Raw genomic sequence first — 27,871 nt, forward strand, 5'->3', positions numbered from 1 at the left:
TAAATTGAAAATGACTTCGTGCGTGTTTCGAAAATGTACCAATTATGACTCGAAAGTAAACAAAACACATGGAATCTCTTACCACATGTCTTGATTGCAATAAATACCTCGATTATTTACATTTTCAATTATTTTTTCGAACAATCTGGAAAAAATCGAATTTTCATCATAGCTCAGGCGAAGAAAGAGACAGCGATACGATTCGACGCATTCGACGTTTAAAAATAGAACTGTCTTTTTATGTAAATGGTTTTTCATATCTTTTGTTTCACTTATCTGTCAAATTTGTCAATGTTTGCAATTTTGAATTTGAAAATTGTTCGGAAGAGATTTAAGCCGGAAAATAGTATGGACGTAACATATCTGTTTGAGTAGAATATCATTGGCTGTACGCTAAAGCACTTATGCGCTTATTCCACTTGTCCTATTTAGGAAGTCCTAGCTAGGATTCTAAATCGGAAAAAATGTGGCTTCTAGCTGACTAAATCAGTGCTGCCAAATGTTTCAACCTTTTATCTGTAGTGGGAACTGCTAAATCTGTATTAAAGTCAATTAATTATATTATGTTATAAGATCTGGAATCCATTCGAAGGTTATTTCTTAAGTCTGCTGGTTCCAAGTAGTTCAGAAAGTTCATAATTCATAATTTTTCGTGGAGCAAAAATTCTTTCAACCATCTTTTTCGCCTTTTATTTATTTTTATTTTCATTGAGCCAACAGCTAAACCTATGAGAAGACCGATTTTTGTTGCTTTGATAGAACTGGAGCCATTATGAAGACGTCTGACCAAAATGACAACTGATTTAGTCACTAAATTAGGACAAGTGGAATAAGAAACTTCTAATAATTAGTCTCCTATGTAGGATCCTAGCTAGGACTTCTAATTTATAGGACAAGTGGAATAAGCGCTTATTCCACTTATCCTATCTAGTTAAGACGTCCTAGCTAGGATAAGTGGAATAAGCACTTAAACGCTTTAGCGACTATCAAAATGGTAGTTTAAAAAAACTAAAAGTCAGATAACCGCAAAGCGCGCTGTCGCCTGTCAAATTAAAAATCCAAAAAAAACGGTTTTGTTGTGAATTGTTCACCAATATGTTTAATTTCAAAGTTTAAATAGTCGACGATATCTAACGAAATCATACTAATAAAGTCGTAAGATTAACGTCCTTTGCTTCAGTCTTCCCATCTAAAATAGCGTTATAATGCAGAAGAGTAAGAAAAAGAAGGGCGATGAAGAACCGATGGATGTTGATGAGAATCCCAACCAAGCAAACGGCAACGGAGACCTCGATGATGAAATTGATCATATATCCGATGATGAAGAGGGAGGAACCAGGATAGGAGACATATACATACCTCCAGCACCGAAACCAGCTCTCACATTTGATACAACTGGCCCTAGGTTGATAATAACTCACATAGTAAATGAAAACTTTAAAAGTTACGCCGGAGTACAAGTTCTGGGTCCTTTCCATAAAGTACGTAAAAGTTAAATCTATACAATTTGTTTACAATATATTGTTATATAAGAAAGTTTGTTACCTAATATTGTGTTTTTTTCAGAGTTTTACAGCCATCATTGGGCCCAACGGCAGTGGAAAGAGCAATGTGATAGATTCCATGTTGTTTGTATTTGGCTACCGAGCCACTAAAATCAGGTCAAAGAAGATTTCAGTGCTCATCCACTCTTCAAGCAAATTCCCAAACATTACTAATGCCAGTGTTGCTGTACACTTCTGCCAAATCATTGATGGGGTATTATTACTTGTTGTTTTTATGTATATCAGTATATTATATTTTATGTCTAACTTCTAATTAAATCACATTGTCTAATTAGTTTACCATTTCTATTGGAGAATGCTATTTTGCTGCTTCAGCTTGCATATTTTCTGACCATTTACAATTTACATCAATTAAGTACTTTTATTAGAAAGTTTACATTAATTACTTTTATTTTAGGAAGGAGAAGAGTTCACCGTAGTACCAAACAGTGAGATTGTGGTCGCGCGCACAGCACACAAAGACAACTCGTCATATTACACACTAAACGGAAGAAGAGTGCAGTTCAAAGAAGTTGCTAAAATGTTGAGATCTAATGGCATTGATTTAGATCACAATAGATTTTTAATTTTACAGGTGAGTTCTATACAAAACTTTCTCAATGAAAATATTAAATACTAACTAAAAGAGGCATGAAATGTGATAGCAGTTGTATTATTTTAGAATATTTTCATTGAAAAAATTGAAGTTTCTATTGTCTTAAAAGTTTGGGAACCGCATGATAAATATTATGTAACAGTATTTTCTTGTTAGCTGTAGTAAATCATAACAAACATGTTTTTTGTTTCAGGGAGAAGTAGAACAAATTGCCATGATGAAGCCGAAAGGTCTCACTGAACATGAATCTGGAATGTTAGAGTACTTGGAAGACATCATAGGCACCTCTAGATACAAGGTAAGATTTTTATGACATTTTACACATTAACAAATCTTTATACATATCCTTACAAAAGATGTTTACTGTATAACAAAAAACTATACAAAGTCTGTATGTCTTTTTTTGGCACATTTAATGGGGATTGTCCATTTTTTTTTAATTTTGCTCATTACATAAAACATTTCGAGGAATAAGGTCAGTGATCGTTTTTCTGTATATAAAAGAAAAAAATACCCATTAGTTACCTATATTTTTGAACAAATATGTTTAACCTTAGTTTGACCTTCAATGGCGTTAAACAAGCAATAAATTCGACCAACATTACATTTCGAACTTTTGGTAAGCTTCTCGTATCAGCTTTCACATAATGAGAACTTGCATTTGACGAACCAGCCATTATAAATAAGATTGAAAGGAAATTTAAAACACTACAGAGGTCAATTAGCCGCCGATGATGACGTCAGAGCGAAACTTTAAAAAATTTTTGAGAAAAAACTAGCCAATGAATTTCAAAATTATTTAATTTATATTCTTAAAATACCCTATTTTAACGAAAAAAAATATAAAAAGTACATGTGATTTTTTTTGGACAATGCCCATTGAATAGGTGTATGCAGCGTAAAATATAATCTTTAATACTGTTAACATACATTAATATTTGATATTGTTGTCTGCACAACATAAAAAGACTGAAACGTCTGCATATACTAGACCGAAGAGAATGAATAATTGTTCTAAAGTAATGAAAGAGCTGAGTGTTCAGTGGAACACCTCTCATAAAAGTGACTACCAATGAACACACCATCTGATAATGGCTAGTGAAAGCCGATAGCAGATAATAGAGGATAAAAAATAAAAAATAAAAAATTTGATAAGCTAGCAATGAAAAAAAACATCAAAAATTCTAAAAACATTAATTCTATAGGAACCAATAGAAAAACTCTCAGTGAAGGTAGAAGAGTACAGTGAGATGAGGAAAGAGAAGTTAAACCGAGTGAGGCTGGTTGAACAGGAAAAGTTGAAGCTGGAGCAGCCGATGAGAGAAGCTGTTGAGCTGATGAACTTGACCAACACCACACTGCGGACTCGGAATATGCTGCTGCAGAAGTATATGTGAGTAGATGTTTGATGTTGCTTTGTGAACTCTAAGATGCAGTATTTTTCTGAATTCATTGTTACTTGAATCAAAAATATATGGACATAGAATAAATTGGCTTTTTTTTGTTACTTTGCAGCCATGAAACTAATAAAATAATTGAAACTAAGACTAAAGAAATGGAAGAACTAAAATCTACACTGAGCAGTATTGACGAGAAACTAGCCAAACTAAAGGAAGAGTTACACGAAAAGACTACAGAACTCAAAAATGGAACACAGTAAGTTTCTTCTTTATTCAATTTTAGAAAATAAAGTAAGCTAAGAAGCATCAAAATGGGTTTGTTATTAGATTCTTGTAAAGCTTTAATGTTACACAGTAATATTTCAATAATTGCGATATTATTAAAGTATAATGGCCTGTTTCACCACTTCCTGATAAGGCTATCCACCAATTAACTTGACAGATCAAGTATGGAGAATCTGTCAAAAAAGTTGTGAATAGCCTATTAGGCACTTTATTAGAAAGTGGTAAAACAGGCCCTTACAAGGTTTAAACACTTAGGCTGGGTTGCACCAGAGGCGTGGTTATAGTTAAAGTTAAATATGGCGTCCAAACACCCCATATTCTCATACGACATCTGTCAATTTTTCCGGTTATAGTTAAGGTTAGTCAAAGTTAGTTGGTGCAACCCAGTCTTAAGTACGGATTTTGTCGCAGAGCACTTTTATTAATCCCGATGTTTCGGCTACTTTACAGCGGCCGTGGTCACGGATGGACAGTCCACCCGTGACCACGGCTGCTGTAAGGTAGCCGAAATGTCGGGATTAATAAAATTGCTCCGCGACTAAATCCGTAAGTGTTTAAACCTGATACTCGCGTAAACCTAATAAATTATTATTAAGTAATTTTTTTATCTTAGAAAATACGATAAATTGCAAAAGCAGAAAGACGAAATAGCAGAGAAACTACAGTCCTGCAAGAAGAAAACTGTCTCAGTGCAAGGCGACATAACGCAAGCCAATAAGAAGAAGAAAAATCTAGAACAACTGCTAGAACAAGAGAAAGGGAAGCTTATTGAGCTAGAATTGGTATGTGCTTATTATAAATGTATGTATGAGCAAAAATAAGATTTTACTTATTTTAAGCAATCATAAGGCTGGTCTTACAAGAGCCAAAGTTTTTATTTTAATTTATTTATAGAACCTTTATATTTTTATAAAGGATGTTAGTATTATACAATATACATGTCAGTGAAGCTGACAAGTTCATTGGAAATAGTTGCACTCTATGCAAAATCTTAGAACCCAAATATAAAGGTTTCTGTATTATAATATAGATGGCATTTTAACCATTCCATGGCTGTACCACGAAACCGTTTAAACTCAAACAATCGTACGAGAATGTTGCGTCCTCCTCTAACAAGCGAGAAATGACGTTGTTAGAGCAGGATGCGGCATTCTCATCCGATTGTTTGAGTCTCAAAACGGTTTCGTAGTAGACCTACTGAATACACACAACACACAGATTAGACTGCAAAAACACGTCGATTGTTTTAGTAGACGACTTATGTAATTTATTTATTTGTATGTTATTTACGAAATTAATATAGGTATATTATGTAGGTTCCAGAAAAAAACAAACGCGAGATTGAGGATTGTGAGAAACTGTTGGAGAAAAACAAGGAGAGTAAGAGTCAAGCTGAGGAGGAACTACAGACCATGATGGCCAGTGTCAGGTGAGGACATTACTGTCACAAACTTATTCAAATATACATTATATATTTTGTTATAATTAATTCATCAAGACCCATACACTCACCAGTGAACGAGACACAATAGAATATCTATTGTGTCTCGTTTTCCCACGATCAACAGGTTACTTACCGGAGACGGGGACATTACCAGGGACGGGTGACCCTTACTAATAAAAAGATCCACAATAATATGCATACAGACATTACGTAATGTTTTGTATTTGTCAGCCATGAAACTTCTTAAGCAATTGAAAAAACATTGTATAATTATAATGTGTACACATTTTTTATTTGTAAAGGGCTTATACATATTTATACGTAACTTATATTGTGTATATTAGTATAGTAGTTTTAATACAATTACTGTTATTACTCAAGACAAAGTAATATAACAGTAATTGTATTAAAACTGAAATCACTTTTTATCTTTATAGATCTAAAACGCAAGGTCTGCAAGAACAGAAGGATAAGTTACAGGCAAAACTTATCGATCTCAAGAAAATTGTTGATGAAGCCAACAAAGAATTTAAGTTATCAGAATCTGAGCTTAAAATATACCTCAGCACGGAAGAGAAGGAAAATGAGAAGCTTAACAAAATGACAGAGAGCTATGAGAACGCGACAAAAGACTTGGCTGAAAAGAAAATGTAAATTATTTTTTATTACTATACAAATTTCTATTTCGATAGTCAAAGCTCACAAAGTCTAATATATAAAAATAAGTCGGGTTTTCCTTCCTGACACTATAACTCCAGAACGCACGAACCGATTTCCACGGTTTTGAATGCGTTGGAAAGGTCTCGGGCTTCGTGAGGTCTATAGAAAAAAAAATCAGAAAAAAGTGGCAAAACAACGTTTGCCGGGACAGCTAGTAATATTATATTTGTTTAAAAATGCTTCCAAATACACGTAAATAGCTCATCAAGTTTTATGTATTTACAGACAACAAGAAGAATTATCTAAAACAGTGCCAAAACAGGAAAAAGAATTGGTGCAAATGCGCAATAAACTGCAGAATCTTAAGGCAGAAGAGTCTAATATAGCCGGGCAGGCTAGGACATTGAGGTAACATTTAAAAACATATGTAATCAGTGAATTAAGCTTTATCAATGCTTTAAATGACGCAAGTGCATGGTTTCTAGAAAATAATTTAGTACTTGCTAACCACATTGCCAAACTATGAAATATTTTATCCTTGGTGCGAAAAACCTATATATAAAGATAGCATAAAAAAACCGGCCAAGTGCGAGTTGGACTCGCCCATGAAGGGTTCCGCAGCAGCAATAAGGTTTATTTCTATGAAATTAAAAGGTTTTTGATTTATTTTTATATTTCAGTTGATTTAATGAAAGTTAAATTAAGGTTTACCATTCATGACGTATAAAAGAAACTACTGGCTAGATCTCATTCGAACCAATTTTCGTTGGTAGTTTTTGTAATTACTACAAAAACTACCAACGAAAATTGGTTGTACATTAGTACATCATATATTTTTTTTAGACTTATCATATTACTTTAGAAGTTAGAGGGACACACATTTTACCACTTTGGAAGAGTTTCTCTCACAAACTATTCAGGATAGAAAAAAATGATATCAGAAACCTCAATATGATTTTTAAAGACCTATCCATAGATACCCCACATGCATAGGTTAGATGAAAAAAAAATTTTTTTGTTTCAGTTGTATCTATGGGGACCCCTAAAATTTTTAATAATTTTTCCATTTTTGTATCAAAATTTTAAAGCGGTTCACAGACTACATCTACTTACCAAGTTTCAATAGTGTAGCTCTTATAGTTTCGGAGAAAAGTGGCTGTGACATACGGACGGACAGACAGACAGACAGACAGACATGACGAATCTATAAGGGTTCCGTTTTTTGCCATTTGGCTACGGAACCCTAAAAAGGATATAGGCGTTATCCTTTTTTTGCTATCTTTAGCTTTAGCTTTATTATGTAAAATGGGGGCGTTGCGTAGAGGCTTGGGGGATTTATTTCACCTGGATGCATTTTAAATTGAAACAATGAGGGCGCTAAAACATAATTTGTTCTCTTAAAAGGCCGGCAACGCACCTGCAACTCTTCTGATGCTGCGAGTGTCCATGGGCGACGGAAGTTGCTTTCCATCAGGTGACCCGTTTGCTCGTTTGCCCCTTTATTTCATTAAAAAAAAAAAAAGTGGGCAGTAGACAAAATAAGTTTGAGAACCCCTGGCATAGAACGTGATATTCAGAAATGTATTTTTTCATTTTTTTGTATACAGAGCGCAACTGGAAGAGTCTCGACAGGCGATGAGCGCGAACAGGTCGCGCGGCCGAGTTCTGGATGCGCTGATGAAGGAGAAAAAAGCAGGAAGACTGCCTGGGATATTCGGGAGACTGGTAATTGATTTTATAGTATTAGGTAATGTGGGGATGTTAATTGATTCATGTTTTCTTTGGTTTAGGTATAGTAGTCCGTTAGTCCAATGAAAACTTTAAGCAGATATGTTTAATACCTCGATCGTGATAGATATCTATATATTAATACGCAAGTGAAAAACTTTGTATCCCTTTTGATGAAAAATGCGGAAACGTAGGTGAATGAAATTTTGCACAGTTATAGTTTATATAGTGAAGGAGTGCATCGAGCTAATATTATTTTGAAATTATGCTTTTATCACACATTTTTTTAACAAATAAACTACGAATAATAAAAACTAAGGAATCGTAACTCCCATACTATTACCGTTTTAAATTTGGTGCCTTTTGATCTGTCATGTAACGTCAGCCTAGTACCGCTCAAGGTCACCTAAATATTGCAAATGTATTGAAATGTGTACCTAAGGTACACTTTTTTGACAAGCATTGTGGAGCATGTTTTTTGACGGAGTTACTTTTCCTTAGTTTTTATTATTCGTAGCAAATAAACCATAACACACACTACAATACGCACACTCAAGAAGATGACAGATTTTTGAGTGACAAACCAATACATACGGTATAAGTATAATCTCTTTTTGAAGTCTGTTGACAACAAGTTGACAAATTCAAAATAGATTATAGTTTTTTTTATTGAATCTTAGATACTATAGACAATACTTACACGCCAGTCTGAGATCAGCTGAGTCCCAGAGTTGAAAAAAATAAATATGATAAAGTCAATATTTTTTTACAAATTAAACGTAGTAGTCCTAATGTCGTTAAAACTAAGGTCGAATTTCGACCATTGGGCGATCTCTAGTAGATTTTGTTATGCGACGGCCGGGTGTCGCTTGGGGATTTATGGGTTAAACTGAGTTGAAATTCTTTCTTAAATTAGGGCTCCAACACAAAACTGCGAATTCGCATCGCATCGCAAATATCTACGACAAAATCTATAATATAAAAATGAGTCGCTGAATGTGTTGCTAAGCGCAAAACTCGAGAACGGCTGAACGGATTGGGCTAATTTTAGTCTTAAAATATTCGTAGAAGTCCAGGGAAGGTTTTTAAGTGACACGAAGTTCACCGGTACAGCTAGTTATTTATAAAAATGACTTTACGATGCGATGTGAATTCGCAGTTTTGTGTAGCCCTTAATATTTCACTGTCACATTTTTGCTGTCTTAATTCAAAACAGACAGACAAAACATAGCATTTGTAATATTATCATAGATTTATATTTTTTGTTTAAACATTAAATATATTAAATATATTCCAGGGTGATCTTGGCGGTATAGACTCGAAATACGACGTCGCCATATCGACCTGCTGCGGAGCGCTCGACAACATTGTAGTAGACAGCGTCGAGACAGCGCAGGCTGGCGTGGAGTACCTCAAACAGCATGACATAGGCCGAGCCACGTTCATAGCGCTCGACAAACAGCAGCATCTAGTGCCGCAGTACCAGAGGAAGTTGAGCTAGTGAGTATATGTTTGCTCATAAAGATACACAATTTATTAGTAAGCTACAATATGTTTTGTCTTTGTCTTTCGAGGTCCTTTTTCTATGTATTAGAAGGGGACAAAACACTGTATAGTATCCAGTGTGTAAAAATTTTTACACTCGTAAGGGTGTTCATAATTCTTACAAATGTAAAATCCTTTATGTGTACGTGTGTGCGTGTGCGTGCGTCCGTCCGTGCGTCCGTGTGTGCGTGTGTGTTAAGTACTAACCCCTAGTAACAATAATTACGCAGCATTTAACTGAATTTGACTTTCATGTGAAGTTTCCAATATGCCAGAAAACCACAAGAAATCTCTGTATCACTCTGTTTAATATTCCAGCCCTGAGAACGTCCCGCGCCTCTTCGATCTCGTTAAAGTGAAGGACGAGCGCGTGCTGCCGGCATTCTACTACGCGCTGCGCGAGACGCTGGTGGCCGCCGACCTGGAGCAGGCCTCGCGCATCGGGTACGGCGCCACGCGATATCGCGTCGTCACGCTGCACGGTGACGTCATAGAGATAGCGGGTGAGTAGTCACGAGACTGAAATATGTCTACATAAGGCGATATTATTTATATGAAGGACTTATATTAGACAATATACATGTCGGAGCGGGGAGGGCAGCTCAAGAACGACATCAGAATGGGTTTTCATCATGAGATAATAATAAGATAATAGATCGTCACTTTGTAGGCGTTGGGTAAAAGGTCCAAGTTGCAAAGACTAATCAATAATCATATTATATTTTACGTTCCTATCACAACTAAAATTAAATTAAATTATTATTAGAACGGATAACGAGTCCGCGGCTCTCTCCTCGGCTCGGGATCGTCTGCACGCAGTTTTAGCATAACATAAATAAATTCTCAATTATATTAAGAGTAATAAGCCGCCCGCTAGGAATTAGTGGCGGTTTTACCTTCGCGCCGACATACATAATATTTATAATTTTATTAGTATGGAACGACATACAAAACGAAAAACAAACGACACACAAAAAAAAAGACTTGTAACCCTACAACTTTTTCCGTCTTAGTTAAAATACATTGCACTCCCAGGTACGATGTCCGGGGGCGGTCGCACGGCGCTGCGCGGGCGCATGTCGAGCAGCGTGCAGCAGGACACCGCGCACGATCCCAGAGACGTCGCCGCCAAGGAGGAGAGGCTGGAGGGGCTGCAGCAACGGTGAGATATGCTTGTGGGATTAAGCGTGAAAGCCGCAAAGGAAGATCTTCCGACAGAGCGAGGTGTTGTGCTCGGTCAGGCAGGAGCCCCCACTTAAAAAACTTCGATAGCGCGATCCAGGATTGTTAGGCTGATTGTGGGTACCACCACATGCTGTACACCCATTACTGATTAAAATATTTAAACGGTGAACTATACAGAGTAGATCTTTGCCTTGAATATTTGAAAATTCACATGACGGGTCAAGATGCTGCTGTATTTGGTATACGTAATATTATGTATACCAAATATATAGCTATATGTATATGTCGCAGCCGACTGGTTTAAAAAGCCGTTCAATCAAACAGCTAGCCCTTTGACTGAACAACGCCATTCAATCACACGGCTATACGTCGTTTAGCCGACTTGTTGACTACAACGTTCAACACAACAGCTAGACGACGCTTAGCCAACTGGTTTAGGTACTAGGACTTTCTGGATTGTGTTTGTTTTTGTTTTGGCGGGGGGCTGCGCCCCCCGAGTCCCCCTTTTATTTGACGACGGTCGCCGGCTGCTGCCGCAGCACGCTCGCTGCGCTCGCTCGGCTCCCTCTGTGTTGTGGTCTAAGTTCTAACCTAACCTAACCAACTTTTGGACTTTCTGGATTGTGTTTGTTTTCGTTTTGACGGGGGGCTGTGCCCCCCCAACCCCCCTTTCGGGGGGGCTGCATCCATCCATTTCATAATCCCGTAATTGCTCCTCGAATATTTGTTGAAATTTTGATTCACTCGTATGTGCCTCCACAATTTTTGTCTCTTTAATAACACTTGTAACTTTTATTAACTACTTTCTTTCCGAAAAACAACAACAAACACCAACAAACACCTGCTAGTTGACGCCATATTGTAAATAAAACGCACCTAGCGCCACAGCGCTGAACTACTTCAATTAGACGGCGGCTTTTGAATCAGCTGTAGTGTTGAACGTTTTGAGCGACTAAAATATACAATATAAAAGCTTCAGTCAAAGAGATTGTTTGATTGAACGGCTATTTAAACCAGTCGGCTGCGACATATATATAGCTTAGAAGCATTTAGATTTTAGGATCTAAAATGAGTGATAGCTTAGCAATTGACACCACTTCCTATATTTCTATGATACTAAATATTTTTGCAAATAAACAAATTTTTGGAAAAAGTATAGTAATAGTAGCATAGCCTATGAATTATTGTTTAAATATTCCCATGCGTCTCGTCATAGACTGTTTTATTTATATTAGCTATTTTTATAATAATTATTGAAATGGTGAATTCCAGGCTGAGTGAGCTGCGAAGTGAACAGTCTGAACTAGAGGAGTCGCTAGTGTCGATACAAAGCAGCGCGCGCGAGGGCAAGACTACGCTACAGAAGTTGGACATTGAACTGCGCAGCTTGACAGACCAGGTGCCTGCACTGAAGGTATGTTACAATATGTCTCCTATACTGTACTCGGCGAAACATGGCGGTAGCGGTCATTGACTTCCTGTCTGATTTGAAAACTTGCCATTTTCTACATAAACCGTGATTGACGATGGCTTATAAACACTTCATTGTCAATCGCGGTTTCAATAGAAAATGTCAAGTTTTTGACATCGAGTCAATGACCGCTACCGCCATGTTTCGTCGAGTTCAGTATAGTTACAACTATGTTATTATTAAATAGCGATGAAATAGATTTTTTTAAGGAATTTCATGATGTTTGGGCATTTTTATAGAAACAAAGAAGTCAAAAGTGACTATTTCATAGCTGCTACTTAAACACTGAAGTCTATTCAAGGGATATATGAACACCTCAAAGTATTATCACTTTGTTTACACCCTGTAGATGTTTACGTTTTATTAACTAAATGGCCCTTGTAAAAATAACTCCTGTATTTGAAACCATTGTGGAGATTGATTATTTTTTAACGGATATAAAGACAATTTTAAACGTGTTCATCAACATCAATTAATAATTTTCAGGCCCAAATAAAACAACAACAAGCGAAAGTTGCGTCGAGTAAGGTGGACGCCAAACAGAAGCAGAAACTGGAACAAAACCTCAAAGCCGCTGAAGAGAAGCTAGATAAAGCCAAATATAACGCCGGAGAGGTAAATTAAAAGGAAGATCTTCCTTTTCGGCCGCCACTAACAACGTTAAAGTGTCATCGGTAATTTAAAAAACCATTGCGGACGTAATCATGCGGAATTTACGCCGCGTAACTTCGGCCTAGTGTGTTTAGACACTAAGTGCTTGTTCAGACACAGCGGGAACCGCTCGCAGCTTATTACTGTGGCGTTGTATTATAGCGTTCACACTTAACCGCTCGATTTCTGCACGGGAACCGCGCGGTTCCCGCATGTGTGAACAAGCACTTAATATGATAAATTATTAGGTGGAAAAAGAAGTTGCGGGCGTAGACGCACAGATCTCCGCGGTTGCGGGCAGCAAGGTGAAGGATCTACAGAAACAAGTTGACGATCTAACGAAGAAGATCGACAAAGTGTCCAGCGAGATCACGAAACTGCGAGTTGCTATAAACACTAGTGTGAGGTGAGTTGTAATAAAATCAGAACTTTGATATGCTAGTTAGAAATTAGAAAAATTCTATGTCTAACAGTTGTATGATTATTTTGAAAAGCAATCTATGAAATTATTGAGGCTATGGAATTATATGATGTTTCTTCATCGTTTTAGAAATAAATGTTAGTATTAGAAACATAGTACAATATCGAAATATTTTTTGAATTTTAAAATTAGTTTTTAAATAGCTGAAAACATATTAAATTCGTGTCTCAGGAATGCTAAGAAGTCAAAAGACAAGATAAACCAAATGGACGCGGATCTACAGGATACATTGAAGAACTTGGAAAACCTCAACAGTCAGAAGAAACAGCTGACTCTAGACACGTCACAGTTTCAGAAGGAGTTTGAAGAGGTAAGCTAGATTTACTCTGCACATTTTTTAATTGAAGACGTGGGTGGAAGAACCACATAATTAACATTTTATAACTTATGGACAATTACTCAATTTTTTCCCTTTTTGAACAAACGTTGTAACTTACCTACTTCACCATATGGCTAATATATTTGACTGCACATAAAATCCACGGTTTTTTATTTCAAATAATTTTTCCGGCTCTAGAGCAAAAATCTGTAATTTTTTAACTGTTAGTTACCTCCTTCTTCCACTCACGTCTTCAATTCCACATGTCTTCATAAGCAAAACTCGGTCTCTCATACTAATCAATGAAATAACTTGATTTACAGCTCGAAGAACAAATCAACGAGGGTACAGGGGAATTCTCGGGCCTGCGGCAGGAGATCTCGAAACTGCAGGCCAAAGAGAACAAGGCCAAGAGCGAGCGGCTCGAGGCCAATAACGCTGTCAGCAAGATGGAGAAGAGCATACAGGACTGCACCAGCAAGACGCCTATGTGGCAGAAGGAGGTAAATTTCGTGTTTGAAGTTTGAAGAATTATCACTGAACTCTGAAGTGACATGAAAAGACCGCATGACACAAGAGACAGTGCGGCAAAACAAAAACTTTTTTTTATGCTACATTTTCAGATTCTGTTCAAAACAAACATAGTCTTCTGGCAATCGTTGTTTATACCATAACCCTAATTAAACAACATTACACTATAATAGTTAGATGGCGAATCGAGACTCTAAATGCTGTTACTCATTATATTTATGTTTACCTTTGGAGTTATCGAGCTCAAACTACATTTAGTATAGAGTGAAATTAAAAAATAACTGTTTTATATTATAATTGTTTTATATTGCAAGGTGACGCGTGCATCAAACACCGTAGCCGGTTTCACGGTATTTATTAAATATCGCAGGTTGTCCTCCTATCATATACAACTATAATACTCCCTACACCGATTTCGGTGATGGAGCCCAGTTTCATTGAAACCAGCCAGGCCAGTTACGCAGGAGTAATTTTATAGTGCCCAAGTGTGTGCGCAGTACACAAGAGCACTCTCTATTCCTTCACTCTCATAACCCACTGGGACGGAAGACCGATACGACTGGCGAGAGATCAGGCGCAGGACCGACTTTTTTACATGCCCATCCGACGCATGGATCATCTTTACTTGTCAGACAATCAGGTGATCAGCCTGCGTTGTCCTAACCAAACTTGGAAATAACATGTTTCCAACGCGGGATTCGAACCCACGACCTCCGAGTCGTGAGCCACGCTCTTAACCACTAGACCACGGAGGCTTCAATGCAACTATACATACATAACAATAAAATTGCATTTCCAGCTATCATCTCTCAAACTCGAAGACCCGGGCCTAGACGGCGTCCCCGGCATAGACCGGCCGGAGCCGCTCGCGACCCACTCGGCCGAGGAGCTGGACGAGTGCGCGGTGGACGAGCTGCGGAACAGGCTCGCGGCGCAGAAGGCGAGGGTCGGGGATAGTAAGCCCAATGTGCAGGCTATACAGGTATAAATATGTTTTACCTGGTTATATATATTTACACATACACTTTGTCTAGCATGTTAGGGTCAATTTATAATCGCGCAGAGTCGAAGCGAATTCCCAAAAACTGAACACAGAAAATACAACCTTAACTCCAGAGCGTAACGCATACATTACTTCTGCGAGGCCAATCAGCGTTGGTCGGGCGCATTCACGCGAATTCGCGCGGATGTGCGCGCCTTTTTAACTTCTCAGAAGTAATAAAGTGCGTTAACGCTTTGGAGTTAAGGTCGAATTTGTTATGTTCAGACTCTGCGCTAGTATAAATTGACCCTTAGAAAAAATGTGGCGGCGAAATATTTATTCATGCCTCGTCGTCGCGTCATCAAAAAGGTTGAAAAACACTGATGTAGCGTTTTCTTCGTATCGATGCCATTTTCTGTTACGGTATATAACGTTTTCAATATGCTAGATGACAGACAAGCATACCGTCTATAGTTATTTGCTGTGTATTTATAAGGGGTTTTCCATGGTTTTTTCCTGTGTGTAACCTGCCCCATCTCTATTTTATTACAGGATTATAGAACGAAAGAGGAGTTATATCTGAAGAGAGCGGCGGAGTTGGACGAAATCACGACGAAGAGAAACGAAATGAGAGCGCTCTACGACCAACTCAGGAAAAAGCGGACGACAGACTTCCTTAGTGGTGAGTGGTGATTGCACGGTAACTGTAAATTTTAATTGTGACAGAAAGTGTCGTGACCACAGACAGATCAATATAGATACCGCACGTGTATGTACTTCGCGTGCCATATCATCGGTACGTCACAGTGGGTAGTAAAAAAGTGGCACGCTCGTTTTCATACAAATGGAGCGACATGCGGTATCTATCTTGATCTATGTCTGTGGTCGTGACAGTGCACCATCGCTCTAAAGCAATCATATGCAATGGAGAATGTTACTGTTTATTCAAAATCGCTTGAAACTTTGTCACAGTAAATCTGATGTGAATATAAATACACTAGTTTTTGTCTCATGCCAAAATATCAATAAGTTTAGACCAAAAATTTAGATTTAGAACCGGTGGTAGGCACCTTAGTATCGACGTTCGGAAATGTTTTGATTTGATTTTGATATCTAAGACATTTAAAAATCGAAACTAGTAAACGTTCTCGATTGAATAATTTTTGTATTAAACATAACTCTTCGTATCTATTTTGGTAGTGGTACTGTGTCTGCAGTCTTTAGTTACCATAAACAAGGTATTTGATTATTATTTTCCTCCCCCAGGTTTCAACACGATAACGAACAAATTAAAGGAGATGTACCAAATGATCACTCTGGGTGGTGACGCGGAGCTCGAGCTCGTCGACTCGCTAGATCCCTTCACCGAGGGGATTATATTCAGGTATTAGTTTCATTATAACGAAATACAAAAAAACTAAAGTGTGATTTTGTATCATTTTACAAATAAAAATTAGAACACAGTGAATAACTATACAATGTCTGCTTTTTGTATTTGTCTGGCACTTTAAGAATGTCACTTGACAGACAAACAGTGAATCTAGAATTTATACGCTGCATAAATACCTTAATAATTGAAGGGTATAGAGACTGTGTCATGTGTGTTAATATAATACTAACAGGAAAACAGCAAACACTCAATTACTTATTACAATTGCCGATTGTCGGCGTTCTTGAAGTCGGCAAAGGCGCCGTAGCTGATTCTGTTTTTGGGCGTGTAGACTTCTTATCAATGTCATGCTTAATAATAATATATTATTACTTTTAACTGACATTCTTTTATTTCCAGTGTCCGTCCCCCAAACAAGTCGTGGAAGAACATATCGAACTTATCCGGCGGGGAGAAGACGCTGTCCTCCCTGGCGCTGGTGTTCGCGCTGCACTACTACCGCCCCACGCCGCTATACGTCATGGACGAGATCGACGCCGCGTTGGACTTCAAGAACGTGTCCATCGTTGCTAACTACATCAAGGTAAGTTCTAGATCATCTGTTAAATGTAAGATTAGACTGTCCAACAGACATATATCAAGATAGATACCGCATGTGTATGTACTTCGCGTGCTATATCGCGTTCCCAAACGACGAGCAATTCTCGTCTTTCGAAAGTATGTTCTTTAGTCTGCTATCGGAATCAGACGTCAATCGGAATTTTAAAAATGCCTAAATGCCTAATTGTGCCGTATTGAACTTTAGAAATTCGAATATAAACGCTGGAAGTCGAACGTCCGGAAGACTACGTAAAGATTTAAAAAATCTAGTAGAGTAATGGTAAATATATTGTGTAAGCCTTGATGTCACCGTGCTTACTAGCAATAGATAGTTTGCACCACATTATAGGTCACAGGCCACAGCACACATATCAACTCGGAAAGGGCACCGTATCGGCTCGAGCCGTTCAATATTGTTTGTATGAAACTCCCTACTGCAATGCACACTAAGCGGAACCGTAACGTAATCGCCTCGCCTCGGAACAGGCTCCGAACCGGGATGCGACGCGTGGTCAACTAGCAGTCCCCCCGCTTACGGCTCGTCATCCACCCGCCTTCCGCCCCCTTCCCCGAGCCATAAGCGAGGCGTCCCGCGTCGCCTAGCCGTAGCCGAGTTGACGTGCAGGCGCTACTGATACGCTTTGGTTACGTGCATACGTTAGGTTGACGCCTGGTTGACGGCGAGGCGAAGGCGATACGGTGACGATCAAGAATATATTTGAATCAATTTGAATACAATAATTTAGTCAACCTTTTCAACTTTTTCAGGAACGAACGCGAAACGCCCAGTTCATAATCATATCTCTGAGGTACAACATGTTTGAGGTGTCTAACAGATTGGTGGGCATCTACAAGACCGAGGACTGCACCAAGTCGGTCACCATAGAGAACAAAATACCAGAGCCTAAAGACATCGTAACGTCGGTGTAGACCAGTGGTACTCAACCTTTTTTATGCGGGCCACAAACACATTTTAGTCCTGATGTCGCGAGCCGCACACAGAGTTAATTATTTAAACGTTGCAAAATAACGTTGTTCAAAATTAACAGTTATCTATCTTTTCGCGGGTCACTGATACAGTTTCGGAGGGCCGCATGCGGCCAGCGGGCCGGAGTTCAGAGTATAGCTGGTGTAGATTGTATAAAGTATTATAAGGTAAGGTATATATATTTTTAATAAACATATTTTTTCAATTGCATATTTTTGTACGAGTTTTTGTTTTTATCAAATGAAGACAGAACGTTTTTATCCGTCTCTTCAGATTTGTATTCAAATTCCATCGTTATATTCTTATTCTAAACACCAGGATTGGATAAAAGTAAGGCCCATACCTCGAGGCAAGGGCAATAGGTCTTTTGTTGCCCGGTCTCCGCGAAATTCGGAGCCTAATGCTAATGTGGGATATATGCGTGGCCGCCACAAAGGAAGATCTTCCGACCGAGCGAGGTGTTTGCTCGGTCAGGCCGAAGCCCACGTGATACATTTCAGATGTCGTATATATACTGACGCGCTCAGAAAACTTCGATAGTGCGATGCAGGAATGTTAGGCGAATTGTGGGTACCGCCACATCACTCCCCCCCGAAGACCGGAGGTCGAATCTTGAAGTCTTGTCGCTTGAGTCGCCAGTGTCATTGAGTTCCAGTGAGTCGGAACTGTTGCAGTGAGTCGGAACTGTAAGCTGCTGCACGGGATCCAGTGAGTCGGATAAGCTGCCGTGCGGGGCCGATGCTACGTGTTAACCAGGAGAGATGTGCTCTGCTTGCTGACTGGTCGGTGTAGTGAGAGAGCACGATGATGCCGATGCGGAGTCGCCCAGGCCGCGGTACATTGCGGCTAGTGGACGAGGTACCCGATGAGGCGATGCTGGCTGGCGCGGTGCGGAGGGGCGGGGAGTGATGATGATGAAGGAGGCGTGTTCTGTCGAGGGTCACCAATGTGGAAATAGCGCGTGGTGGCCAAAGGAAGATCTTCCGACCGAGCGAGGTGTTATGCCCGGTCAGGCCGAAGCCCACGTGATACATTTCAGATGTCGTATATATGTTACGCTCAAAGACCGAAATCGCTCAGTGAGCGAAAAAATAGCTCACAACGCGTTGTGGTCACAGTGAAACAGCACATTAGAGCTAATGAAAACGGCCACGACGCGTTCTGGCAATCACAAAAAGACCATAACGCGAAATTCGTGTTGTGGCTGATATGCTATTCGTTTTTCTTGATTTATTCTTGATTGATTAATCGTCCATAGGTATGGAAGATTATATTTAAATTACCACGCGTACTACAAAATATTTTTTCTTTTACTAAATTACTGCATAACGTGTTTTTCATTATTATTTGAAAATATCCATGTTTCCATAATATCCGTGCTAATATTATTACTGTCTGTCTGTCTGGCGCAACGTGTTATTGTTGTTGTTGTTTTTTTTTAAATATAAGGTAATCTGATCTTAATCTTAATAAATTATAAAAATTTAGCTTTATTTTTATTTATATAATTTAAATATATTACTACTAGTTGATGCCCGCAACTACGATGCGCCAGACATACAGTAATAATATTAGTACGTATGGTATGGAATTATGGATATTTTATAAATAATAATGAAAAACACGTTATGCAGTGATTTAGTAAAAGAAAAATTTTTTTGTAGTACGCGTGGTAATTCAAATATAATCTTCCATACCTATGGACGATTAATCAATCAAGAACAATTCAAGAAAAAGAATAGCATATCAGCCACAGCCCACAACACGAATTTCGCGTTATGGTATTTTTGTGATTGCCAGAACGCGTCGTGGCAGTTTTCATTAGAGCCACGACGCGAATTTCACTGTGACCACAACGCGTTGTGAGCTATTTTTTCGCTCATTGAGCGATTTCGGTCTTTGAGCGTAACATATATACTGACGCGCTCAGAAAACTTCGATAGTGCGATGCAGGAATGTTAGGCGAATTGTGGGTACCGCCACACTAAGTACTCACATACGGTTTTGCTCGATCGAGCAATCACGTAGAGTAAAAGCCACGGCTCGGGCTTTCGTCCACACATTCAGCATAAGAGTAACCATCTTTAAAAAACAACATATTATAATACCAATCATATATTTATTATGATAACATCTTACATAAATATACATCTGATGTCACATACACATATAAGTTAGAGCTGAACAAGCTACGCGAACCTGTTGATCTTGAAGTAATAAATATTACAACATAGTTTTTTTTAAATAACTTATAAATAAATACGTCAACATTTACTCCAGTTACTGTGAAACTGTTCAATTTCATGTTATGATGTTAATTTCATATCTTTTAAGAAGCAATAAATAAGTACTTATATTTTACATTAAAACTTTACAGTATGCCAAGAAAGACCAATTTGTTGAATCATTGATAAGTGGCAAACGGTACTTTTAATTTAGGACTTATTTAAACAAATGTTTAGTAGTAGTGTAACTGTATCAACAGTATAAATCGTGCATACAATATTAGGAATAAGGACCATAGAATTTACTCAACATTAACAACAAAATTCATTTAAATATAACTTATGCAAGGATGCAGTCTTTATGCTAGTAAATAGAAGTGCTTCTATATTAGGACCGTCGCAGTCCGCAGAGTAGGGATAGAGACAACGGAAAAACGTTATAAAATCAAATGTAACATTGCATTGTTATAATTGCCATTCTAGTCTAATGAAAATGGTTTATGATTTTTTACTGTTTATTTATACTGCGATTCACTAGTATTATTATATTGCAGATATTTCATAAGCAGCATTCAGTCATCGTAGGTTATCGATTAGCATGATTTGTGCCTTTTGAGAGAGTGCACTAAACTTTCAGCAGTCCTATTGTTCTTGTGGCGTTATTATTAATTATTATTTACGCATTATCCCCCCTTACTAATAAAGATAATAGTATACAGCGAGTAGCTATACTAGGGCTGGTATAAATAGTCAGTACTTAAGATGCGACCCAGTCTCAAGACGCGGTTCGGCTCTGTGATTGGTCCAAATTTTGACAACCAACCAATCACAGAGCCTACAGTAGGTCTACTACGAAACCGTTTTGAGACTCAAACAATCGGACGTGAATGCCGCGTCCTGCTCTAACAATGTCATTTCACGTTTGTTAGAGTAGGACGAAACATTTTCGTACGATTGTTTGAGTCTCAAAACCTTTTCGTGGTACGGGACCGAACCGTGTCTTGAGACCGAGATGCATCTTGAGTACTGACTATTTATACCGGCCTATATTAGCTCGTCTATCAAGCGGCCAAAATGGGCGTCTTACCCTAAGAGCATTTCGAAGCATTTTCGAAAATGGTTTGACAGTTCGTAACAGATGAAAGTTTAGGTGCTTGTCTCTGTTTGGCACATTGGAAAAATCGTTTGACAGAAAAAGACAACAAACCTTGAATAATTATAGGCTGCGTTATCTTTATTGGTAGGGGTGATTATTAAGCATGTATCTTAGTGTTATAATAGCACTTAGCACTTTTTAAACAGATTCTAAGCTATTGCATAGCTTTTGTCGCGGGCTTTGAGCGCGGCGACCGAATCCACGCGACGTACCGTTGTGCCGGTCGGTGCGGCGTTACCAGACTTCGGCACTGTGTTTGTGTGCGTGCGACTAGACGTATGCGAATTATAATTGCATAAGTTGATAAAAAGTCCCCGAGTGCCACACGTATTTTTTTTTGTCATAAACCCCGCGTTCCACTTGACGTTAAAAACGATCAAAACCATAGAAATAAATCAAGATAGAACGGCGACGCGCGTGTGTTGCTAAGGAATCGCTCGTGCCAATTTTTGCTTTGCTTTTAGTTAGAACAAATAACTTACCCGTGGAAAGAAATACCTCTCTTTGAACGATTCACTTTCGTACTTGTTTTTACAATTAGACACTGCACAATGAGGCATTTTTGCACAACCGCTCCGGTGTAATCAATTCGAGACGTGCGCGCTGACTGAATGAATGTTCAACAAATCTTGCTCACTTGCGCAAGATTGAAACACGCGTACTCCACCCGCTTAGCCGTTCTATCTTGATTTATTTCTGTGATCAAAACGCTCAAATTGCCTCAAACGTCAAGTGGAACGCGGGGAAAGTGTGTCGGTACTATACCATAGACTAAATCTCTTGCACCAAAACCATCACTTCGGGCTTCAAATAAACATCCTTGTTTGGGCTATTATTAATTTCGTCGAGCACAGAATGGTGCCACGCGAAAGTGAGCACTGTCGCGGGTACTAGTCGCAGGTCGATAAGGGTCTTATTGGCGTCCTCGTCGTATATTAGCTTGTGTCCGGTCGGTGTGTTGAGGACGAATGGCAGCCCGCTGTGTTCGAGGTTCTCTTGCACAAACTCGTGGATTTCGTTGTACCGCTCGTACACTGAGAATGTGCCCTAGAATAGAATGGAAAAAATCACTAAAAGCACTAGGTAAGAATAACAAAGGTCTTTTGGTGGAAGTGGAAAAATAGTTTGGTTGAGACAAAGACTTGATTTCTAAGAATTTGTGAAAAAAAAGGGTAGTATGGTACCATTTTCAGAAGGTAGTACTAATGTAGAACCTTCTGAAAATCTAGTTTTAGAAGGTCCTACTTGTTGACCTGTCACGAAAGATAGTGAATAAAATATGTGGTTGTAGGTAGGAAATAATATTTAACCTTTAAAGATATCATTATAAAATGGGTAATGATTTTTTTAAGGTTATGAATATTGGTATTTAAGTTTATAGGTCGGAAATAATTAATCTACAAAGACATTGTATAAAGTATAACAACCTGCAGCAGTATACCGTCGGGGAAGCGCACTCTGATGATGGCGAACTTGTATTTCCGCATCTCGCGGATCTCGTCCTTCTCGCGCATCGCCTTCGTCCGCAACATCTGACTCTTCTCGAGAGCTTCCGTTCTGAAACACATTGAAATAATTTTTTTTAAGTAGCAGCACTGAAAGAGTAACTTTTTTTTTGCTTTTGTATGGACAAATTCATGACGCTGAAGCGCTTGCCCATACAAAACGCAAAAAACTTGAGAGGTGTCAAGTGACACCCGGATGGAATGAAGTTATAAAAAAACCCGCCATAGAGGAATGGTAGAATTTTAAATTTCCCGCCAGTTGACGTCATCGCCACATCAACGCCATCTGCCCCTACTTCGCAGGTATTAAATAAGTGTCGGTCAAAAAGTGTCGTTACAGCTTTTTCCGTCTAGCCCCCTTTCGCAAAAAAAAATGCAAGTCTTTTCCTATGACATAAGGTTGTCGGATAATAAACACCGACAGTCATTAGTAAAAAAAAACACGCCTTTTGCAACACGCGATATTAGAAACTTCGTTCCAAAAAAAATTTTGCTCTTTCAGTGCTACTACTTTTAAAGTGAACTCTATATAAGGGACACATACACACCCTAAAGTATTATCCGTTATATTCGTTACCTTGTATAACACCTTTACCTTTCTATGTCATCGAAAAGTCAAAACTTGCTTTTGGTTATTTGAACTATTACCTAAGTTGCTGTTCCCTCTTAATCTCTTCTGGTGTGAGCGCGTAGAATGCCGGCGGCAGCTGCATCTTGGCGGCGGCCTGCGACGGCAGCAGCACCTGGAGATTGCGGTCCAACTCCAACTGGATGGGCTCAGCCGACCGTAGCGCGTCTATCAACGTCTGGAATTATTTTTAGATGCGTCTATTAAAGAATGGAATATCTTAGATCAGTGTTTCCCAACCTGTGGTCCGTGAGATATATGGAAGTCCGCGGTGTATATACAGCTAATATCTCGTAACGCTTACTTAGCACAACAAATAAGATTTTTTAAATAATGTTTCCCAACCTTTCACACATGGATTGTGTGTGAAGAATTGGGGAAGGTCTTAGCTATGCATCTGATACGTCTGGAATTATTTCAGATGCGTCTATTACGTTTGGAATTATTTTTATTATTATTAAGCCTTTTTTTCCGAATTATCTGTTTATAAGGATATAATACTGCAAGTATTATAAGGATTTTCTTGTTATATAATATAGTCTCTTAATTTGGTATGCCTGTTGGCAAAGGCCTCCTCCAGCTCTTTCCAATATTTTCTATCCTGTGCTACTCTTGTCCAGTACGGTCCAGCATTAAGTTTAATTTCGTCTTCCCATCTCATGGCGGGTCGACCTCTTGTCTTTTTGCCATCTCTTGGATACCACATAATGACTCTCTGACTCCATTTACTTTGTTTGCATCATACAGTGTGACCTGCCCATCTCCATTTTATGGAGATGGGCATGGCTGGAATTATTTAAAACATGTCTATTAACGTCTGGAATTATTTCAGATGCGTCTATTAATGTCTGAAAATAATTATTATTATCAGAGTTTCGACCCAAATCTTGGTATCGGCATTCCTCAAAAAGTTTGCCAGAAAATCGTGTCTCGATTCTCGTCCGAAATTGTCAAGACAGATATCCTTGGAGCCCGTTCCAAATTACATTGCCGTTAATAGACCACTATTTTGTAGTCGGGTGATAATACTTATCATCTGATGTGTACTTTAATGAAAAGGGCTCTTACTGTCAAACTCTCCACTGAAGGCACATTGTCAATATTGAACACCAGAAAGTCCTCCTCTACACCATCAGCGTTGGGCAGTTTCTTCTGCTCAAAGCCTGCTGCCTGGAGCAACTCCATAGAACCTTCTATAGGCTGGACGCGCTCTGTGAACACCCTGTAAAATACATGGTTGCTGAACATAGACAAAAATGTACAACAAAAATATGCATAAATATGTTGTGATAGCAAACACTTGTTTTATGAAAGCAGGGGTTAGCAACATGCAGCCTGCAAGTAACTGTACTTACCTCTTTGTATGAATCTTTTAGAAAACAAACAAAACTAAATTTAGGTTTAATTTTCAAAATATTTGCATGTTGAGATGTATCTGACAAATAATGAGCGCTATTTCACATCATACCATCTTATTGTCTATAGTCAATATTTATATTTATTTTGTACATAAGTGAATATTTATTTTTTCAAAAGAAACTATTAAAAATCCACACCTGTTCGACATCCTTATCTTCTTATATTTCTCCTCCTCTGGGTATGTTATGATGTTCTCCAAATACTTGCATAGTGTCTCCACACAACTGTCAATCTGAAATAAAATTATATATTTTTTTATTAATTAGGATATAACAGGGATTTTTTTCAGGATAAAAAGTATCCTATGTCCTTTCCCAAGACTCAAAGTATATCTTTACCAAATTTCATCAAAATCGGTTCAGTGGTGACAGAGTAGCCAGACAAACTATCACATTTTTAATACTACTATGGGTATAGGATGCGAAAATTCACCTTTTCCCTATTGTGATTACATGACTGTATTATGAGACAGGCTGTCAGTCCTCTCTCTTCCTCCAACTGTTCATACAAGAAAGTCTTTATATTCTTTTTCCATTCATCTCTTGACAGTATATCATTACTAATAAGTGGACATCTGCAAAAAAAAATAAAAAATTAAGTGTGTTTTTGAGTTTTAAATTAAACAAAATGACTACTATTTTGATACAAACAGTAGTTTTATGACTCATCTACTTTTGAGACAGCTGTATGGGATTATAATTATTTTGAAAAGAGATTTTGCTACAAGGTATCTAATATAAAAGAAAAAAAAACATAAGATTTTTTTTATGAAATAAGGGGGCTAACAAACAAACGGGTCACCTGATGGAAAGCAACAGAAGAGCTGCAGGTGCATTGCCAGCCTTTTAAGAGGGAATAGGGTAATATGGGAGGGTAGGGAAGGAAATAGGGGAGGGTAGGGAAGGAAATCGGAGAGGGTAGGAATGGGAAAAGGGTAGGGGATTGGGCCTCCGGTAAATCCACTCACTCAGCGAAACACAGCGCAAGCGCTGTTTCACGCCGATTTTTTGTGAGCGCGTGGTATTTCTCCGGTCAAGCCAGCCCATTCGTGCCGAAGCATGGCTCTCCCATGTCAAATATATTACTTACCTGAAAAATACTCCCGACACAGCTAAGTTTTTAGGCAAATCTGACTCAATTTGAACTCTTTCAATTCTTTCCTTAACTTGACTTAGTTCTGAAGATGGCTCTGCCTTCTCTGTTTCCAGTTCTTTCTTAACTTGTGCCTTTAAAAAGTGACATGTTTTAACTATACATACTTAAATGTCCAAAAATTAAAAACTATTTTAGATTCAAGTTAACAAATTGTAATATTTGACTCATTGGACCATAATATGAAACTTATTATATTACAAGGTTTGAACACTTACAGATTTCGTCGCGGAGCACTTTTTATTAATCCCGACTAATTTAAGGTAGCCAAAACATCGGGATTGATAAAAAGTGCTCCATGACAAAATCCGTGTTCAAACTTTGTAATAAAATGAGTTATACTCGTGTAAACCTAAGAAATCATCATAATATGAAACTTACTTTAATTGCTGCCAGGGAAGTATTAAAAGCTGGATGTTCTCTTTTCTGTTGCAGTCTTGCTAGTGCTGCATCTGCGGCTAGTTTGCTCTCCTCGGACAACCCCGAGCGTTGAGGGGCCGGTGCTTGCTTTGAGTTGGAGGGTTGGTTTCTCACTGTAGTCTCACTAAGTTTGTGCCCAGGCCCGGCCAATTTGAATTTAGCATCGGCTTTCTTCTTTTGAAAGAACTTTTTTATTTTATCAGCCATGTTAGTTTCTTGGTGTGTACTCTTTAGGAAGTTTAAGCTTAGAGACGCTTTCCTTTAGCTGTTCAATTGTTGCTGATGTAGCTGGAACAAAACCATGACTGATTTGCAAATATTTAAAAAAATAACCCATCAATCCCCAAGCGGCCAGCTGGCAGCCAGCTGCCGCACAACAATTGAAAATCTATTGTGTCTGTGATACCCACGATGGAGGTTTTACAGGTAAAATATACATAAGTTTTGTTTTACATCAACAATAACTTGTTAAAGTATAGTTTAACGAAAATACACTCTTTGTTAATAGTTTTAAACATAAATTTCTTATCTCACCTGGCTTCATAAACCGCTCTGAAATTCTGTTGCCATACACTCGCCAAGAGATCAAAATCAATAGAAGAGTAAATAACAGGATTAGAAGGAAAGTCTTCAAAAGCAACACTTGGAACTCGTTGAAATAGAATACTTCAGCGAATTCAACATAAAATGATAATTCAGGTAAGCCGATTAGCGATTTCGGCAAACTTTCAATTTGCAAAGACGAAACGCATGAGTCGAAAAATTCCTTAGCGAAGGTCAAAGTATCTTCTATCTGAAGATACAGAGCTTCGTATAAGGTGGAATTGAACACTGCTTTATCAAACACAGACATTAGTTAGTTTTTCAAGAATTTTTCAAAATTTATTCACAAAAAAACCATCATCGCACTTTGAGTTTTGACGCATAGATAATACATATAAATATATTACTGAGATTTTGACGTTTGATAGTCTGTCAAACGTCAAAATTCTAATGTCAATGTCACACGTCATTTTTGAAAACCATAGACTTTTTTTTTAACTCGTCCCGGTCGGGACAGGCAAAGGGAAAACCATAGACTTAAAAACTAGACGTCTATTTTTTTCTGTTTTTTAAAATGTATAGTCTGTCAAGAAAGTGAAGAAATTAAAAAGTGGCAACATCGTAGTGTTATATCCCTTTCAACTGGAGCAAAGGACTCGTTTCCAGCTCCCAATAAATTAAAAAAAATATACCTTTCAAAAGTCGTGTTCGTTTCGTTTTTTCGCAGTTTGGCAGCTGACTGTCAACTTCATAATTGAGTGTCATGTTCAATAACATCCTAACAGTTCTGACAGAAATTGTTAGGATTTTTATTTCTGTCAGATTTTAAAAAAGACACCTACAAGTCACACTGAAGTTGACAGTCAGCTGCCAAACTTGAGAAAACAGCCGCGCATGCGTATTTGAAATTTGAAAAGTGAAACGAACACAGCTAAAGTGCGACAAGGCTTTAAATGAACGTGGGGCGCTGTTGATAAAGGAGAACTGTCAAAAATGACGAATT

At 38.2% G+C, this 27,871-nt stretch overlaps 2 protein-coding genes across 3 annotated transcripts; one reads left to right on the plus strand and one right to left on the minus strand.

Moving 5' to 3' along the window:
* The first annotated feature begins 1,058 nt into the window (after positions 1–1,058).
* LOC121728358 (structural maintenance of chromosomes protein 4) lies at positions 1,059–18,004 on the plus strand. Its single transcript, XM_042116518.1, has 24 exons — positions 1,059–1,481; positions 1,567–1,758; positions 1,963–2,139; positions 2,354–2,458; positions 3,366–3,553; positions 3,676–3,816; positions 4,459–4,627; positions 5,162–5,274; positions 5,727–5,939; positions 6,235–6,357; positions 7,557–7,674; positions 8,975–9,177; positions 9,541–9,725; positions 10,258–10,384; positions 11,680–11,821; positions 12,365–12,493; positions 12,778–12,935; positions 13,182–13,320; positions 13,653–13,832; positions 14,660–14,842; positions 15,395–15,524; positions 16,109–16,226; positions 16,632–16,815; positions 17,601–18,004. The coding sequence occupies exons 1-24, from the start codon at positions 1,206–1,208 to the stop codon at positions 17,760–17,762; spliced, it is 3,855 nt and encodes a 1,284-aa protein (XP_041972452.1). The 5' UTR covers positions 1,059–1,205; the 3' UTR covers positions 17,763–18,004.
* On the minus strand, positions 7,492–26,966 carry LOC121728360 (UBX domain-containing protein 6). 2 transcript variants are annotated; one of them, XM_042116521.1, is made up of 10 exons: positions 26,860–26,966; positions 26,287–26,613; positions 25,843–25,979; positions 25,186–25,327; positions 24,891–24,985; positions 24,403–24,556; positions 23,355–23,512; positions 22,629–22,758; positions 21,965–22,248; positions 7,492–7,512 (listed from the first exon to the last, which is right to left on the minus strand). In XM_042116521.1, the coding sequence occupies exons 2-9, from the start codon at positions 26,530–26,532 to the stop codon at positions 21,973–21,975; spliced, it is 1,338 nt and encodes a 445-aa protein (XP_041972455.1). In that variant the 5' UTR covers positions 26,533–26,613; positions 26,860–26,966; the 3' UTR covers positions 7,492–7,512; positions 21,965–21,972. The 2 variants fall into 2 exon arrangements, with proteins under 2 accessions (XP_041972455.1, XP_041972454.1); XM_042116520.1 differs by lacking the exon at positions 7,492–7,512 and having other exon boundaries at positions 21,900–22,248.
* Between the last annotated feature and the right edge of the window lie 905 nt (positions 26,967–27,871).

Source organism: Aricia agestis, chromosome 6 (assembly GCF_905147365.1).
Source record: "Aricia agestis chromosome 6, ilAriAges1.1, whole genome shotgun sequence".
Lineage (NCBI taxonomy): Eukaryota > Metazoa > Arthropoda > Insecta > Lepidoptera > Lycaenidae > Aricia > Aricia agestis.

Excerpts from the sequence above, each read along its gene's own strand:
- LOC121728358 (XM_042116518.1), top strand. The coding sequence starts at position 1,206 with ATGCAGAAGAGTAAGAAAAAGAAGGGCGATGAAGAACCGATGGATGTT. Across the intron at positions 5,275-5,726 it reads ACCATGATGGCCAGTGTCAG|ATCTAAAACGCAAGGTCTGC; the intron begins GTGAGGACATTA and ends TTATCTTTATAG. Across the intron at positions 16,816-17,600 it reads TCGTTGCTAACTACATCAAG|GAACGAACGCGAAACGCCCA; the intron begins GTAAGTTCTAGA and ends CAACTTTTTCAG.
- LOC121728360 (XM_042116521.1), bottom strand. The coding sequence starts at position 26,532 with ATGGCTGATAAAATAAAAAAGTTCTTTCAAAAGAAGAAAGCCGATGCT. Across the intron at positions 25,328-25,842 it reads GTGTCGGGAGTATTTTTCAG|ATGTCCACTTATTAGTAATG; the intron begins GTAAGTAATATA and ends TTTTTTTTGCAG. Across the intron at positions 22,759-23,354 it reads AAGAGGGAACAGCAACTTAG|AACGGAAGCTCTCGAGAAGA; the intron begins GTAATAGTTCAA and ends AATGTGTTTCAG.